The sequence below is a fragment of the Quercus robur genome, chromosome 9 (genome assembly GCF_932294415.1).
Source record: "Quercus robur chromosome 9, dhQueRobu3.1, whole genome shotgun sequence".
Lineage (NCBI taxonomy): Eukaryota > Viridiplantae > Streptophyta > Magnoliopsida > Fagales > Fagaceae > Quercus > Quercus robur.
This window is the reverse complement of record NC_065542.1, coordinates 12864605-12880691: the sequence shown is the minus strand read 5'-3', so window position 1 is coordinate 12880691 and position 16087 is coordinate 12864605. Positions and strand designations below refer to the sequence as shown.

The 16087-nt window shown below is 34.4% G+C and overlaps 1 protein-coding gene across 1 annotated transcript; it reads left to right on the top strand.

The window, feature by feature from the left end:
• The first annotated feature begins 7170 nt into the window (after nt 1-7170).
• LOC126700328 (protein SGT1 homolog) lies at nt 7171-14704 on the top strand. Its single transcript, XM_050398423.1, has 10 exons — nt 7171-7439; nt 9303-9372; nt 11963-12087; nt 12294-12477; nt 12672-12768; nt 12897-12962; nt 13086-13221; nt 13868-13953; nt 14040-14144; nt 14373-14704. The coding sequence occupies exons 1-10, from the start codon at nt 7280-7282 to the stop codon at nt 14478-14480; spliced, it is 1137 nt and encodes a 378-aa protein (XP_050254380.1). The 5' UTR covers nt 7171-7279; the 3' UTR covers nt 14481-14704.
• Nucleotides 14705-16087: the final 1383 nt, after the last annotated feature.

Below are 16087 nucleotides of genomic sequence, written 5' to 3'. Positions count from 1 at the left end.
TGGTTTGTCTAGAGGATAATTATGTTATTTTTGGGACAATTGATTTTATTTACACCAAAAATTTTTTTTGTGCTACCAAAGTTTAACTGGGTATAATAGAAATTTTGTTTTTTTGTCAAAAGAATGTGCCGGATTTTTTTAGATTCATTTCAAACCAAATTTTTTTTTCCCTACTACCCCTTCTTTTTTAAAATTTTGGGGCCTCCCTTCCACTTAGGGGCCTTAGGCAATTGCCTAATTGGCTTCGTGGAAGGGTCGGCCCTGAAGTTGGTATAACTTGGGCTACCACTTTTATTAACACTGCTTTACCAGCTTTAGAGAGCATCTTCTCCTTTTACCCTACCAATTTCTTCCCAAGTTTCTCCTTGATGTCATTAAAGGTATTTCTTTTGTTTCTTCCCACTAGTGAAGCTAGACCCGAGTACTTCTTATGTTGCTTTATAACTTGAACGCCAATTCTCCTTTTAATCTCCTCTTGAACTTCTTTGGAGGTGTTGCTGCTAAAAAATAAGGATGTCTTAGCCCAATTCAGCTGCTGGTCTGAAGCTTGCTCGTATACTTTCAACACTCATTATGGTGATTCACATTTTGCAAAATATCAAGCTGTCTCTAGCAAAGAAAAGGTGAGAGAGCTTCCTTCTTCTTCTTTTTTTTTTCCTTTTTTTCTTTTTTATGATTTGTAAAATATCCAATTGTGACTTGAAATGAACAAGGCCACTTAAAAAAAAAAGGGAGAGATGTTCATTGTAATTCTTGGTAGAAACTTCCAGGATGCAAAAAATGTATATTATTAGTTATTTTTTAATAACTGTTGGGTCACGTTTTTTAGCCCAGGCCCAAGATGCATGAGACTTTAGACCAGTGAGCCCGGTACAATGAATTTGTAGAGAGTAGGTCAAAGAGCTAGGCTTTAGTGTATGAACAACAGTTAACACGGTGTTTTTCACGATCAAGCTAAGATGAATTGAGTTTACCAAAGAGGATTGGTCCTCGGCACGGTCCAAGGAGCTTTTTCTGGGGCCTCTGGTGTGATAGGGGTTTCAGCCCCCCCTCCCTTTCTATCTCCCTCCACTTCCTTTTTATAGTAGTTTCCTCCCTTCTGAATTGGGTTCTCAGGGTAGGTACTTGTCCCATCAGCCTTTCCTTCAGTTCTTGGGAGTGATTGTAAAGGCAGAAAAGTATGGCTATGTCAGGTTCAAGGCACTGAATGCAATAATGACAGCCTTTTTCTCAGACATTTCCCTTTTCTTTGTTGTCCTTTTCTATTTTAGTACTTTTCCTGTTCCGTGAAATGACCCGGGGTGTCACTACCAGTAGCAGGTTGCTCCCTTTGTCCTTGGTTATATCTATGGCCGAGAAGGGTCCTTCACATGGTCGGGGAGGGGTTTTTCCTTGGATTGGGCCAAGGGCCCAACGTAGACATTGGCATGGGCTTCCCGGTCTTGTACCCCCACAATAACCATTATTTATTTATTTATTTTTTGCTGAGAATGTTTTAATAACCATTATTAATCATTATTATTATTATATTAATAGGATGAAATTTTGCGAGTGTTTTACCAAAAAAAGAAAAAGAAAAAGAAATTTTGCGAGTGATTATTGTAAAGATGTATCAATATCGTGGAAGTTTCCTTTGGGTCAAAAGGTTTATCACATAATGTTTCGTGGAAGATTCCAGACATTTGTCACTAAACTTCCTTAGATACTCAAGTCTACTCTCTTTATGCAAGTAAAGAATGTGAACATTTTGAATTTTAGAACCAATAAAAGTATCAGAAACTAGAGAGTAGAGAGTAGAGAGGTTTCTCCGATCCTGCTGCTTTTTCTAAAGTTCGTCATGGTGTGACTCACGTTCTTCTTGTCCATATTGAGTCGGCAATGATTTTATTTTCAATTTTTTAATCAAATTTTGTTTTTGGCTTATGAGAGGAAAGAGAGAGAGAAAGAGAGTGATCTCTTTCCTGGAAACTTATCAGGAAGTCCCTTTTTTTAGTTTTTTTAATTTTATTTCAGAAGCAAAATTAATGGCATTTTTTTGACAGAGATTGAGTTTTAATTTATGAAGTATGTTTTTAATAATTGTGTTTTTTTATCATTAGATCAAGACGTCAGTTGGTTTTTAGTATATGCGGAAATTGAACCCTAAATTTCATATTCAACTATTAGAGATTTTACTAGTTTTACTAGTTAAGCTAACTTTGTAATTTAAGCTATTTTTTATTTAAACCAATTCATTGCAGCTAGATACTTATATATTTTTTTTCACTACTTGGATAGCATGCTAGTCTAACAAAATAAAAGATAGGCGTAAATGCACTTTTAGTCCCTACATTTTGACGTTTTTCCATTTTAGTCCCTACATTTTAATTTTTTCACTTTTAGTCCCTGATTCAAATTAACGCGTTCTATTTTGGTCCTTTCCGTTAAGCCACCAACGGAAATTGCTTAGGTGGCAAACTGATACTAACGTGGTCAATTAAAAAATAATAAAAAAATTTAATTAGCATTTCGAAAATGCCATGTCAGCTTTTTAATATAACAAAATTTATTAATGAATTTTAACAAAATTAAAAAACAAAAAACAAAATTAAAAATAATAAAACCCTTCAATTCATATCTAATTCATTTTGAACAAGAACACAATCACAAATTTAAACAACACAAACCCAGAACCAAACACAAAAAACATAAACACAAATTTAAACATTAACACAAGATCATAAACACAAACACAAACAACACAATAACAAACATAAACCAATTAAAAAGAGTAATTAAAATTTTTTCTTTTTTTTCTTTTCATTATTTTCGGAAGAACAAAGTAACATGTTCTTCATGTTCTTCGGGGTTGCCCAGAAAATTAAAATAATCAAAATCCCTTTCCTCCACCGAATCCTCCAACAAATCAAACCCACAAACCCAGAAAAATAATAAAATCCACATGAAAAAAACAAACCCAGATAAAATTGATAAATTAAACATGAACACATTATATATTTGAACAAGAACACAAACCCAGCAAATTTAAAACCAAAAAAATTAAATTCAAACCCAGTAAAATGAAATCTGAGCCTCCAAATCTCACATCCCAGCAAACCCAAGCAACCACCAACAAATTGGCAAAACCCAACCCACCACCACTCCACTGACCACCCACACCACCAACAGATCTGAACAAAACCACCCAGCGACAACTTTCTCATCAATACATCGATACCTGGGCTTCAAAGTTGTGCAAACCACGTTAGAGCCGAACCCACTAGTCACTAGATTCAATCAATCGATCAGTAAATCTCACCTCTATCTCCTCTATCATCCTTCGCCCCCCCCCCTCTCTCTCTCTCTCTCTCTGAAACCAAAGCCCGAAGAGCAACGAAGACCAAGATTGTCCGTCGATTTGTATGTGGGACATGTTTGTTAATCTGGATTTGCTGTGTTTGTGGCTGTTTGGTGGTGGTGGGTAATAGGCAGTGGTGGAGGCGAGTTAGCGACGATAATGGATTGGCTTGGTTTTGCTTGTGATTGCTGGGTGGGTTTGAATCGGTGGTTTTGGGTTTAAATCGGCCAGCTGCTTTAAGTTTCAGTGGTTGCTGGGTTGGTTTCTTTAAGTTTCAGTGGTTGTTATTGGGGGTTTGTTTGAGTTTCGGTTGCTGGGGTTTTGTTCGCGGTGGTGGTGGATGATTTTGTTCGAGGAGTTTTGGGTGCTGCTCAACTTTAATTTTGGGTTGAGTTTTGGAATTGAATCAGAGATTGAATACATTCACCACTGCTGCCTTACAAGTTGCCGATCTCACCGCCGTCGACCTTACATGCCGCCAACTCGCCACTGGTCTCGCTCCTCACCGATCTGAGTTTCTGGGTTGTGGGTTGATTTCGTGGGTTTATGGTGTGGTTCTTTGGTTGATTTTGGATTGTGGGTTGTGGATGGCGTTGTGATGGTGTTGATGGTGAGTTTTAGGTGGTGATCTTGTTTTATGGGTCTTAGGAGTTTATGTTTTTTTTTTTTTTAATTGTGTTCTTTGTGTTTGTGATCTTGCATTAATGTTTGTGTTTTGTTAATGTTTGTGTTTTGTGTTTTGTTCTAGGTTTGTTCTTCATGTTCTTGTGTTGATGTTTAAATTTGTGATTGTGTTCTTGTTTAAAATGTATTTTATTGTTTTTTAATTTTGTTAAAATTCATTAATAAATTTTGTTATATTAAACATGGAATTTTTTAAATGCTAATTAAAATTTTTTATTATTTTTTAATTGACCACGTTAGTATCAGTTTGCCACCTAAGCAATTTCCGTTGGTGGCTTAACGGAAATGACCAAAATAGAACGCGTTAATTTGAATCAGGGACTAAAAGTGGAAAAATTAAAATGTAGGGACTAAAATGGAAAAACGTCAAAATGTAGGGACTAAAAGTGCATTTACGCCTAAAAGATAACAACCCTTGAACACAATTGAGTAGTACTAAAATTAAAGGTCGTGTTCATGCACGATAGGCATGTAGTTGTACTTATATGTATTATTGCCTAATTAATAAGAGGTTCTCGACTATAAGCATTTGGGGAAGGACATAAAACAAAACCACTTGTAGTTTATATTCAGAGAAAGGCATTTGACTATTGAAATTAAAATTTTCTCGACTCTTAAATTGAGTTCTGATATTGACTTTCAAGAGCATAAATCTTATTCTCTTTTTATTTTTATAAAGGGGTTTGGGATTTTTCAAAAGTACATATTTTTTTTTATAAAGAAAGTTTTGAAGTTTTGTTGAGGGAGAGAGTTGACACAAAATCTATGGATAAATTTTCAAAAGCGTGTATATCTAAATAGGAAAAAACTTAGGTACAGTGTCTTAGGTGTTGTTTTTTGGGTTCTACTCTTAAGACTCAACTATGACTACTTAACTAAAAAATACACTTCCATCCTATAAGAAAAAATTCATATGGCAGAATCTTAAAATGAGAACCTAAGGAATAGTACCTAAGTACTGTACCTAAATCTTACTTCTCTAAATATTAGGATGAAAATTTATTGAGGAATAAGATCTTTAGATTCTTGAGGGTAGTGAAATTCTTAAAATTCTATTAATTTCACAATAAATTGATTTATTTTAATATGTAATCAGTAATTTAAATAAATACTAATAGTGATTTTTTTTTTGGAAAAAAAAAAGTTGTGAGTATTTATTTAAATTATTAATTTGACATAATAAAATCCTATCAACTCATTTCACAAAAAATTCATAAGATTTTAACAACTTAAAGTTAGTCCAAGAGTTTTCGACGGTTTTAACCAATCTTAAAAAATATACATTTGGCATCTAACATTAATTATAGGCTAAAAATGCTGTAAAAAAAAAAAAAATCCCAGCTTGGTTCTAACTTCACGGGGCCAATATGTAATATAAACATTACTATATTAGCTACTATCGAACCTTTATTTCTATTTTGAGCTGTTTCCTTTTTTCTTTAATATAGAAGACTTTGAAAAGTCCAACTTAACCACATAAGACAATTTTGTAATTATACCATTAATCATTAATTTATAATTTTCATCCTTAAAATTTTGGGGTGATTTTGATTTAATCCCCTAAAGTTTTAAAATTGAGTCCATACACTTAAGGTACATTTGGTACACTGAATATAGATTACATTAGGAATAGTAATTTTTATTACTGGGAATAGAAGACATTGTAATGGAATAACTATTACTATTCATAAGTTTGATTGCTACATATGGAAAGTTTTTAAAAGATAATGTATAAGGAAACTTTATCTTTTTTGGAAATATATTAATTTTAAAACCTATTATATATACTATGGAATAGCTATTACATCCATTTTAAAGAGGAATAACTATTCTTCAATTTAAAGAATAGTCATTCCAATGTAATAACTAATCCATATAATAAAGGTGTAACCAAATGACCGAATTACTATTACACATAAATAACTATTCCATTACAGGAGTTATTACAGCATATCAAACGTACCCTTAGTGTTATGTGTCACTTAATTTAAGTTATTATATTAGTGTTTCGTATTCAAGTGTTCATTAAATGCCTGAGTTCCACAAAAAAAAAAAAAAAAAAGGAACTTCTTTAATTTTGATGATGCAAAAAATTTTAGTGAGCCACTCGTCCAAACAAGGAAATAAAGGAATGTTGGAAGACTTGCAAGAAGAAAAATTTTGATTGGAAGGCGTTGTTGTGGTATCGTCCAAAAATTCTCTAATACTTAAGTCAAAAAATCAATTAACTCAGGTGAATAGATTATAGAAGTATAAATAGTAAGTTTTTCTAATTTGCAAATTGGGTCGATTGTTGTCTTCATAATAAATGTCCTATTCAATAATTGGAATATAGTTTAGTATATGGGTTGTAACAATGGCAACTTTGTCAAGATAGTAGTCCATACACGACCATTAGTACCGATTGTGGGTTAATTTGGCACTAAATATATTTCGTCCATTACAATTCTCTTTTTTGGCACATCTAATTGCATGGTAGTTTATCCATGTGGAAGAGTTTGAGTGCAAATAATTATGACGAAAATGATGATGATTATTTATTCATCCATTCATAACTCGTATTGGAGTAGTTTATTTTTAACGTATAAATGTTTGTACTAATAAAATTGCAGTAATAGTCAGACAAACTAAAACAATAAAATCACATACTACTGTTTATAAAAATTATATTTCAATTAATTCAATCGAGAAAGTTTATTATAGTCAAAACCCACTTAAAAAGAAAAAAAAAGAATTCATTGCACAATTGATAAACGAGCAAACATCAAATGATATTTTATTGGCAAACCGTGTGCCAATTCACTATGGCTGGTTTTCTCCGGATGGTTTTGCACTTTTGTAAAATGCACTTTGTAATATGCCTTCTCCCTTGAAATGGTATGGAAAAAAAAAACATCAAATGATATTTTATTTATAAAAAGAAGTTCTTGAAATAATTTTAAGACCCATAAAAGTGAGATTTGTGAGTGAAAAAAAAAGAAAAAAAAAACTTACTTTGACTGGTAAACGAGGCTAAGCCGAATTTGTATTTTATTTTAAATAAAAAGTACCATACAATATTGTATTATTCGAAAATACTGTAAATAATAATAGTAGACTTCATCAATAATTACACACTCTTTTAATTTAAAGTCGTGTGTAGACCTGGAGTCAATTAAGCAGTCCGTTCCTTCCATTCGCTTCGCTTTCCTCTTTTTCTAGACTCTTCTTTTCCTCTATATCTTCCTATCCATCGCTCTTTCTGTGTGCAAGGCATCTATGGCATCCGATCTGGAAATCAAGGCTAAGGAAGCCTACATCGACGACCACTTTCAGCTCGCCGCCGAGCTCTACACCCAGGCCATCGAGCAAAACCCTCAAAGCGCTGAGCTCTTCGCTGAACGAGCCCAAGCCAACATCAAACTCAACTGCTTCACTGGTTTTTTAGCCTTCCTTTCCTACCCTTTTTGAGTTTTTCTCTTTCTTTTCTCTTTTGGGTACTGAAAAAAATTGTGGGTCTTTATTGATTGGGTCTTTATTGATTTGACTGTCTCCTTTTTTTTTTTTTGGTTTGATTGCTGAGAAAACGTAAGGAAAAGAAAATTGAAGATGTGGGTGGGAAATAAGTGAAGAATTTTAAGTCTGTTGTGTTTTTTTTTAGTATTATTATTGTTGTTGTTACTGTTGTTGGGTTTTACATACTGTTAATGTTTAAAGTCGAAAACTTTACTGGTACTCTGGGTTTTCTGATTTTTCTCACAATTTCTTTGTGCAGAGACTTAAATAATTTCGAGTATGAGCATTGGGTTTCTGTTGGTTTGACTGTTAATATGACTTGTTTTTTGTTTGATTGCTGATAAAACTGATAAAAAGTAATGGGAACATGATAACATGAAGTAAGAACATGAAGTATGGGAAGGAAAGGAATATTTAGCATTTGTTTTATGACTGTTTGGTTTACAATTTTTGTTTTTATTTTTATTTTTATTTTTTGGATTTTCATTCTTCATATGTTATAATAGTTTATAACTTTATAGGGGAATGTAAGTACATTTAACAACCTCAGTGGTAACATATTCTAGAGTTTTTCTTGCTAGTAGAATTGTGTCTTTTTGCTTGCTTAGTAAGTGGAGGAAAAGAAATGATTGAATATCTTTGTAGTCTTGTGTTTTATGCTCATTTGGAATTTAATTATGTTGAGATCTATTAATTTTTTTTCCCTGTTTTGTTTATATGAGAATAGGTTGAAAAAGAGAATCAAGTAGGTTCTTTTCTTGTGTTTTATGTTTTATTTGGTTTTGAAGAAAAGAATAGTTAAATTAGAAAAGAAAGCAAAAGGAAAGAAGATTCTGTATGATAGTTAAGTTGTATTCCATATATCCAAATACTCCAAACAGTTGATGATGTATTGGTGTAAGTACTATTCTCCTTTTTTATAAGGAAAAAAAGAAAAAGAAAAGAAAAGGGATGGGGGTGCGGTGGTGGTTTTGGCTAATGTGATGCAGATGTGTGTTTTAACTGTAAAGTTCTCATGGTCTGACTATGAGTGCAATGAGATACTTTCATCGGATGATTTTGTGCAATGTTTAAGCCCTAATTTTTGTGCTTGAATGTTTTTAAACATACACACACAACAAACAATCACACAGAGCCAATGATTGAGGATGTAGTTTCCATGACATTCAAGCCATGTTTGAAAATTTTGTCCCTACTTTCTTTGTTTTATTCCTGCCATTCAACCAGATCTAGTAGATTGTATTCTAGTTACATGGCCTCCTGTGTTTTCATCATTGCATTATTTTCTTTTTCTATCTGCCTCTACCTTTAGGATTCAGGATTTGCATTTCTTTGCGGTGCAATCAAGCTACTCGAGCTTGGCCCAAGCTTGGCTCCAAAAGTGTCATTTGAACAATTCACAATGAAAGATAGATGAATCAAGCTTGAGTAATGTGCTTCTCAGTTAAGCTCATTACACACACAGACATGAGCTCAACTCCAGATTGGCTTGATTGTAAAACTGACAAGCTTTGGTTGAACAGACTATATTTCTACTCAGACCTTTCATTCTTGAAAAATTGAATTCCTTGAGATTGATAAACTGCTTGTTTGAGGTTGTTGGTCATTAACTGAGGTTGAATATTCTTTGGCTCTAATTGGCTTGTCTGCAGCCCTATCTCTATCTTGTTGCTTTCTCCATTTTCCATGTGTTTCATTTTTTGGGTATTTGTGATTTGTGTGCTTGCATAATGTTTTGGAAATGGGTTGTAAAAGTTGGTAGTTAATGTCTTCTTATTTTTTGCAGAGGCTGTTGCTGATGCAAACAGAGCGATTGAGCTGGATCCTTCATTGTCAAAAGCATTCTTGCGCAAAGGGTGAGTATAATGCAGTAGGCATGTAGACGGTATTCATTATTGCATAGAATTGTATATAGCTTAATTTAAAATTTTCAGGCTCTTGGAGAGATGTATGTTGAACATAAGCATGCCAATTTTTTATTGCTTATTTCATTTCAACCTTTTTTAATTGCATTTGGCATGGATCTATGTCTACAACCTTGACATTTATTTAACTGAGAAGGTAAAAAAATAAATCATACTAGTCATGTAGACTTAGTGATGTGATTATCTCACTCATTGTAGATTTTCTCTATTCAAATGTACTTTTAGTGACTCACATGACTTTTGAAATGAGTCATTTGACTTGTTTAACAGTCCATTTAGATTGAGGGAGAGGGAGGGGGAGCTAGGTTGCACGGACACGCCATTTTTGGCGTCGTGTCGGTGTCGGACACGTGTCGGACACCGGAACGGGTACGACTCGTCGGATTCCGGTGTCCGGCGAGTGTCACTTTTTTTTTTTTTTTTTCGCTTCTCCGACACGCCGCCGACACGGCTCCGACGAAGCTCCGACACGCTAGCAGTGAAAAAAAAAAAGAAAAATCACAGATGTCTGACCTCTGACCTCTGCCCGCTGCTGCTGCCGCTGCCCTCCGTCGCTTGCCGGAGCTAGATCGGGCCGATCGGCGAGCTCCTCCTCTCTCCTTCTTCTTCTTCTTCTGCTTCTTTTTCTTTTTCTTTTTCTTTGCTCTCTCACCCAGATGCCTTCTTCTTCTTCTGCTTCATTTACGTTTTCTTTTTCTTTTTCGTTCATTTTAACTTTTCTAATATTTTTTTATATTTCCTCTTTGTTTTGTGGGTCTTCTGCCAACCCCACGTGAAAGCCAGTTTCAAACATTCAATTTCAAATTTTAACTATTGAGTAACATATGTCAGTCATGATTTCTTTGATATGCCATTGGTCCAAAAGAAAATAATTTATATTATTATTTTGACTATTATTTTTAGTATTAGTATTTGAACGTAACATATTTAAACTTTTGATTTGTACTCTAAATATTTTATGTGTATTATTGTACTATTTTTGGCGTTAGTTTACTTATTTATAATTCTGATATAATTTAAATTCTAGACATAAACGTATTTTATGTCTAAAAATATTTAAAAATATCCTAAATATAAAATTTAATTAATTATTTAACCGCCGTGTCCCCGCCGTGTCGTGTCCTTATTTTTCAAAAATTGCCGTATCCTCGTGTCCGTGTCCGTGTCGTGTCCGTATCCGTGTCCGTGTCCGTGCAACATAGAGGGGGAGTAGAGTAGAGTAGAGTAGATTTGGCCCAAAATTAGCCTATTTTCTGCCAACTCTACTCTACTCCCCTTCCTTCCCCCCCAATCCAAACGGGCCCTAAATAATAGACGTGGATAATCTTATAAATCGTCATGTAGTGAGTTGGAGGAGATTCCTCCAAACTGGTTTGGAGTCCCAAGCTACCACCACTCTCCTGCTACACTTACATTCAATGCTTTTGCTAGCATCACCATCATTAATATTTATGCAATATCAGGCAACTTTTTATGCTGCCATTTTTACCTTCATTATAGTTTTTGTCAATAATATAGCTGAGCCTTAACCTTACTGTTTCCTTCATTTCAACCCTTTCACTACATTATCACAGTATCACCATTATTTCCTGTCTTTGCCTACTCATCCACTGCCACCACCATTTCTAACACTGCTAGTGTCATTGACATTACTTTTAGGATTTTCCTCGTGTATGAGGTACCTTCTATTTTATCGGACTGGATTTGTAATGTGCATATAAAATATTATAAAAAGTTGATGCTTGTGGAAACATTTTGTAGTTATGTTCTCTACATACCTTATTTTGAATTTGAATAGAATATAAAACTAAATGGGTAGGATCCAAAAAAAAGAGGGGGTATTTTTGGGAAGTAGCGCCCCTTTATTTGAATGTGAATAAAATATTGTTCCTTGTAAAAGTTGGAGCTATGAAACAAGATTATTGTGTGTTTTACAACACTTGCTGGCCTAGAAACACTTCTTTTAGTTAATCTTGCTGTAAGGACTAAGGATTGAGTTTTGCCAGGTTGGAGATGGTGCATGTAGTATAATTTTTTTTTCATATGGGCTCTATATTTACTCTGTGCTTTTACACTTTATGTGCTAAAATTTAGCGTTCAAATTAACCATGCTAAAAAGAAATGTTGAAGAGCAGAGTTGAGACCGTGTGTGGCATACTAAATTGATCATTTATTTATTTTTTAGATTCGTTTTGATAGTATACTAGTCTAGGTTCTTTAATGAGTTATATTTTTTATTTCCATCTAAAAGTGTCTAGGGCAGAATAATTTTGCATGTGGTGCATATATAAGTTTATCATGCTTGGGCATTTTTACTGTGAAATATAGAGAAAATGCCTTATGAACACAGGACTTTGTTCACCCTCTATTCTGAAGGTTTATTTGCATGCCAGTGTATCTTACCCCTCCTTTCGTATCAGTCATTTGTATGGACTGCTCATGTGATTCCTATATCATGCATGATTACGCTGTTCCATTTAGTATAGCCTTTGATTACTCTACTTTGTATTTCCTTTCACAGCACTGCATGCATCAGTCTTGAGGAATATCAGACTGCCAAGGCAGCCTTGGAAACAGGTGCATCTCTGGCACCGGGAGATCAAAGATTCACTAAGTTAATCCAACAATGTGATCAGTGCATTGCAGGTGTGTAATTTCCTCTTAGAATCTTATATCTTTTAGTGATCAATGAATCACTTCTTTTTGCACTTAGATACTTTGAATGTGTTGAATTGAAATGTGATTTTCTTTAGGGAGGGAAAGAAATATTTATGAAAATTATAACAGAAATTATACTAGGAAATCTCAATGCTGCTTATGATCTTATTGGTGAATGTTGCTTGGTCATTCAGAGGAAATCGATGTTACACCAAACCAATCATCAGAGAAACCGATCCCAACAAATGATGCATCTGCAGATGTTGATGCATCTGCAGATGTTGATGCATCTGCAGATGTTTTTGCATCTACAGATGTTCAGCCTGTTGATGAACTTGCCAATCCGGTGACAGTAGCTACAGCCAAACCAAAGTATAGGTGAGTACAAGGGGCCAATACAATCTATTTACTTTTCATGTTTTTTAGCAGACTTCAAAATTTTCCATTTTGAGTGATTATTTACAAATTTTATTTTTTGTGTAAAAGTATTAATGTTGTGTTTGTTTAATGCCTTATATATCCATAGTAGAGGTTGGCACTGTGAATAATACATTTATTGATAAAAAGTGCAGGCATGAATTCTACCAAAAGCCAGAGGAAGTGGTTGTGACTATTTTTGCTAAGGGCATACCGGCTAATAATGTTTCTGTTGACTTTGGTGAACAAATTGTAAGACATAGATCTGCTGTCTGCTGTCTGCTGTCTTATGTCTTTATTCGTCTTTCTCCTAGGTTTTACAAATGTTGAAAATTTAGGTTTTGGATTGAATGAATCTAAATTTTATTTGTTACGTGCAGCTGAGTGTTACAATTGATGTGGCTGGAGAAGAAGCGTATATTTTTCAACCTCGCTTATTTGGAAAGGTATTGCTTGCACCTTTTGTAAATAATACACAATGTTTAGCATTCACACTTAATTATATTAGAATTTATGCTACTTAATATGGATGTCAAGTGTACCTTTTGTGTTTGGTTGTCTGCAAACAGATAGTAACTTCCAAGTGCAGATATGATGTTTTGTCTACCAAAATTGAAATTCGCCTTGCAAAAGCTGAACCAATACAGTGGGCATCTCTAGAATTCAGCAAGGAAATTACAGTTCCACTAAGGTCAAATGCCTTAGGTAGGTGAATATTCTTGTAATGTATGCAACATATTCAAATGTGGATTGGGAGTCAGGCCACATTTGGGACAACTCCACTCATCTCTCTTTCCCTCTCATCTTTAAACTTTGAAAAATGATTAATTCCAGAAAAAAAAAAGTAGTCATCACGCTGCTGCATTTTTCATGACATTTTCTCTAGACCCTACATGATGCTCTTGTTGCTTGAGAACTGGGTGTCTGAGAGGCTAGAACCAGGACCTGTTGATGATTCTAGCAATTTGACCATTCATTTCTATAAAGTGATGATACACTTTTCAAGCTGTGGTTGCTTCTTGTGATTTGTGTGATTTTCATGATTAAATTTTGTATTTGTTTCTTTTTGCGTTTAGATCCATGGGGGCACATTGCTCCCTCCAGCCCTCCTTTTCTTGGCTGAGCTTGGACACAGTTTCAGGCCCATTGGGATGCATTTGCATATTGTTAAAAGCCAAGCCAAACAATTTGGATTTTGGTGCTAGCTGATAGGGTTGGCTATCAGAATAGTGTGTACCTACACCCAAATGTCGTATCTTAAATTGTCGTCGTAATTGCAAAAACATCTGTCTCAGTATTCAATCACCTTTTTTCATGTTGATGAGTTTGATGCTGTTATTAATTTTTGCAGCTATTGGACCTCCAAGACCTTCATACCCATCCTCAAAACCAAAGAGGACTGATTGGGACAAGCTTGAAGCTGAAGTGAAGAAGGAGGTTTGCCTTTTAACCTATTTATTTTGCATTGGTCTTCCTCATGTTTGTGAGTGCACTTCTTAGTCATTTGTGATTGTATTTTTCAGGAGAAAGATGAAAAGCTTGATGGTGATGCTGCTTTAAACAAATTCTTCCGGGACATATATGCAGATGCTGATGAGGACACCAGAAGGGCCATGAGAAAATCTTTTGTAAGTTTTTTTTTCACTCATTCTCATTTTAATGTTTGTTGAATGCTGCCTCTTTTGAAGTGCTTTAACTGACTATGATATTAAGGTTGCTATGATTGATCCAAAAAAAAAAGGATATTAATGTTGCCATGCACAAATTTATAAGAATCTGCTATTTGGTAAAATTTTCCCAAATCATAGTATTGCCTTTGGTATTGCATTGTAATGTGCGTTTCTTTTATTACGCAGGTTGAGTCAAATGGGACAGTGCTTTCTACGAACTGGAAAGAAGTGGGTTCAAAGAAGGTTGAGGGAAGCCCTCCTGATGGTATGGAGATGAAGAAATGGGAATACTAGGAGAAGATACATTGTAATTTATGTTTGTGATTTTGTTCCATGTGCCTTTTTAGACATTTCCCTTTCAACCTTAAATTGGTCTGGTTGCTTGGTTGTGCATTAATGTCTAGACTAATCTGGAATTCGAGGAGACTCGTCATTTCTTCCTTTTGGTGTGTATTTTACTAGTTATGCTGAAGGCTGACATTAATATAATTCCAGTGGATGGACCTGTTTTGCTCGTAGGACTCGAGTTTCTAGCTTTGCTTAAATCTACCTTGCTTTCAAGCCTAGGGCGATTAGTTCCTGTTTGTGTGATCACTGGAGGTGTACAAATTGTGGCAATGCTGCCTGTTATGCCCACAAGTGGCATAAGTGTCACCCCATGGTCTCGATCTGGCACAACTTGTGCGTGACTGCATTTAGTCCAAGTGACCAGACGGTTTGAGAAATGACCTTATAACTAGTTTTTATTATTTATTACCAAATTGTTGCTGCTCAGTCAGAAGCTCGGTGTTTGAGTTTTTACCTGTGCTGTTCGATGTGCGACATCATGTTTTTACTTAACACAGCATCAAAATTGCCTGGTTCTCATGTCATTAAAGAGTTGTAATTAAGTTTATACCCCCGTGCTCTAATGAAAATTAACGTCATAACTTTCTCTCCATGCTCTAATGATTGTTAACAAGATATGCAAATACTGGTAATTTACAATTGCTGATGTGAAATGTTTGCTTGAGTTTTCTTTCTCAGCATGCTAGTGAAGTTGCAAACCTCAATAAAATTTCAAACCTCATTATTTGCTGGGTACAAGCTTATCCAAACGAAGGCAAGATCTTAAGATTGATGGAACTTTCTTCCTTCGTCAGGAGGGGTATCTCATAAGATTGTCCTATTAGATAATTTTTCTCTTTTCAGAGTTATGGTCTAATGAAAGGAATTTATAATGAATTCATTTAAACAAAGGTTCAAAAAAATTCTTGGACCGGCCAATTCTTCAAGGTAATATCTTCCTATATGGACTCAAACAGCCAATGAAAATCCTATTCTATTATAAGACGGTTATATTGATTTCACATTTTTATCAGAGAGGTCTCAAGACTGTTTCATGGGATGCTCTAAAACATGGGATGCTTTCTTTTTACAGGATCTAACTTCAAATTAGAGAATCATGAAACAGTACGTGGATAATTTGTTACTAAATCTGTATAATTGTCAATAAAAAACTTATTTATAATATATTTATTTGTTATCAGAAATTGAAGTTGGTCTATTGATGTATTGAACAACTTACATAAATAACAAATTTTAAAAAAAAAAGTTATTACAATAGAAAACCTCATAACTTAAATTTTATTTCACTAGTTAATTTAATTATTTAGATGAGTAATTAAGGAAAAAAAAAAAAAAAAATGAAAGAAAGAAAGAAGGTAGCAGTTGCTGTCGTTAACTACAAAACAATGCCTTAGAGAGGGTCAACGAGATTAGAGATTCTTCAATTGGATCGTTCGCGGTAGCTGTTGAAATTCCAATTGGATCATTTCCATTTCTACGTCTAAAAGCTTTCGTATAAAAGGTAATTGAATCTCTCTCTCTCTCTCTCTCTCTCTCTCTCTCTCTCTCTCTCT

Coding starts and splice junctions, on each gene's coding strand:
- LOC126700328 (XM_050398423.1), top strand. CDS start 7,280: ATGGCATCCGATCTGGAAATCAAGGCTAAGGAAGCCTACATCGACGAC. Junction 12,088..12,293: donor ATGTGATCAGTGCATTGCAG/GTGTGTAATTTC, acceptor TTGGTCATTCAG/AGGAAATCGATGTTACACCA. Junction 13,222..13,867: donor ACTAAGGTCAAATGCCTTAG/GTAGGTGAATAT, acceptor TAATTTTTGCAG/CTATTGGACCTCCAAGACCT.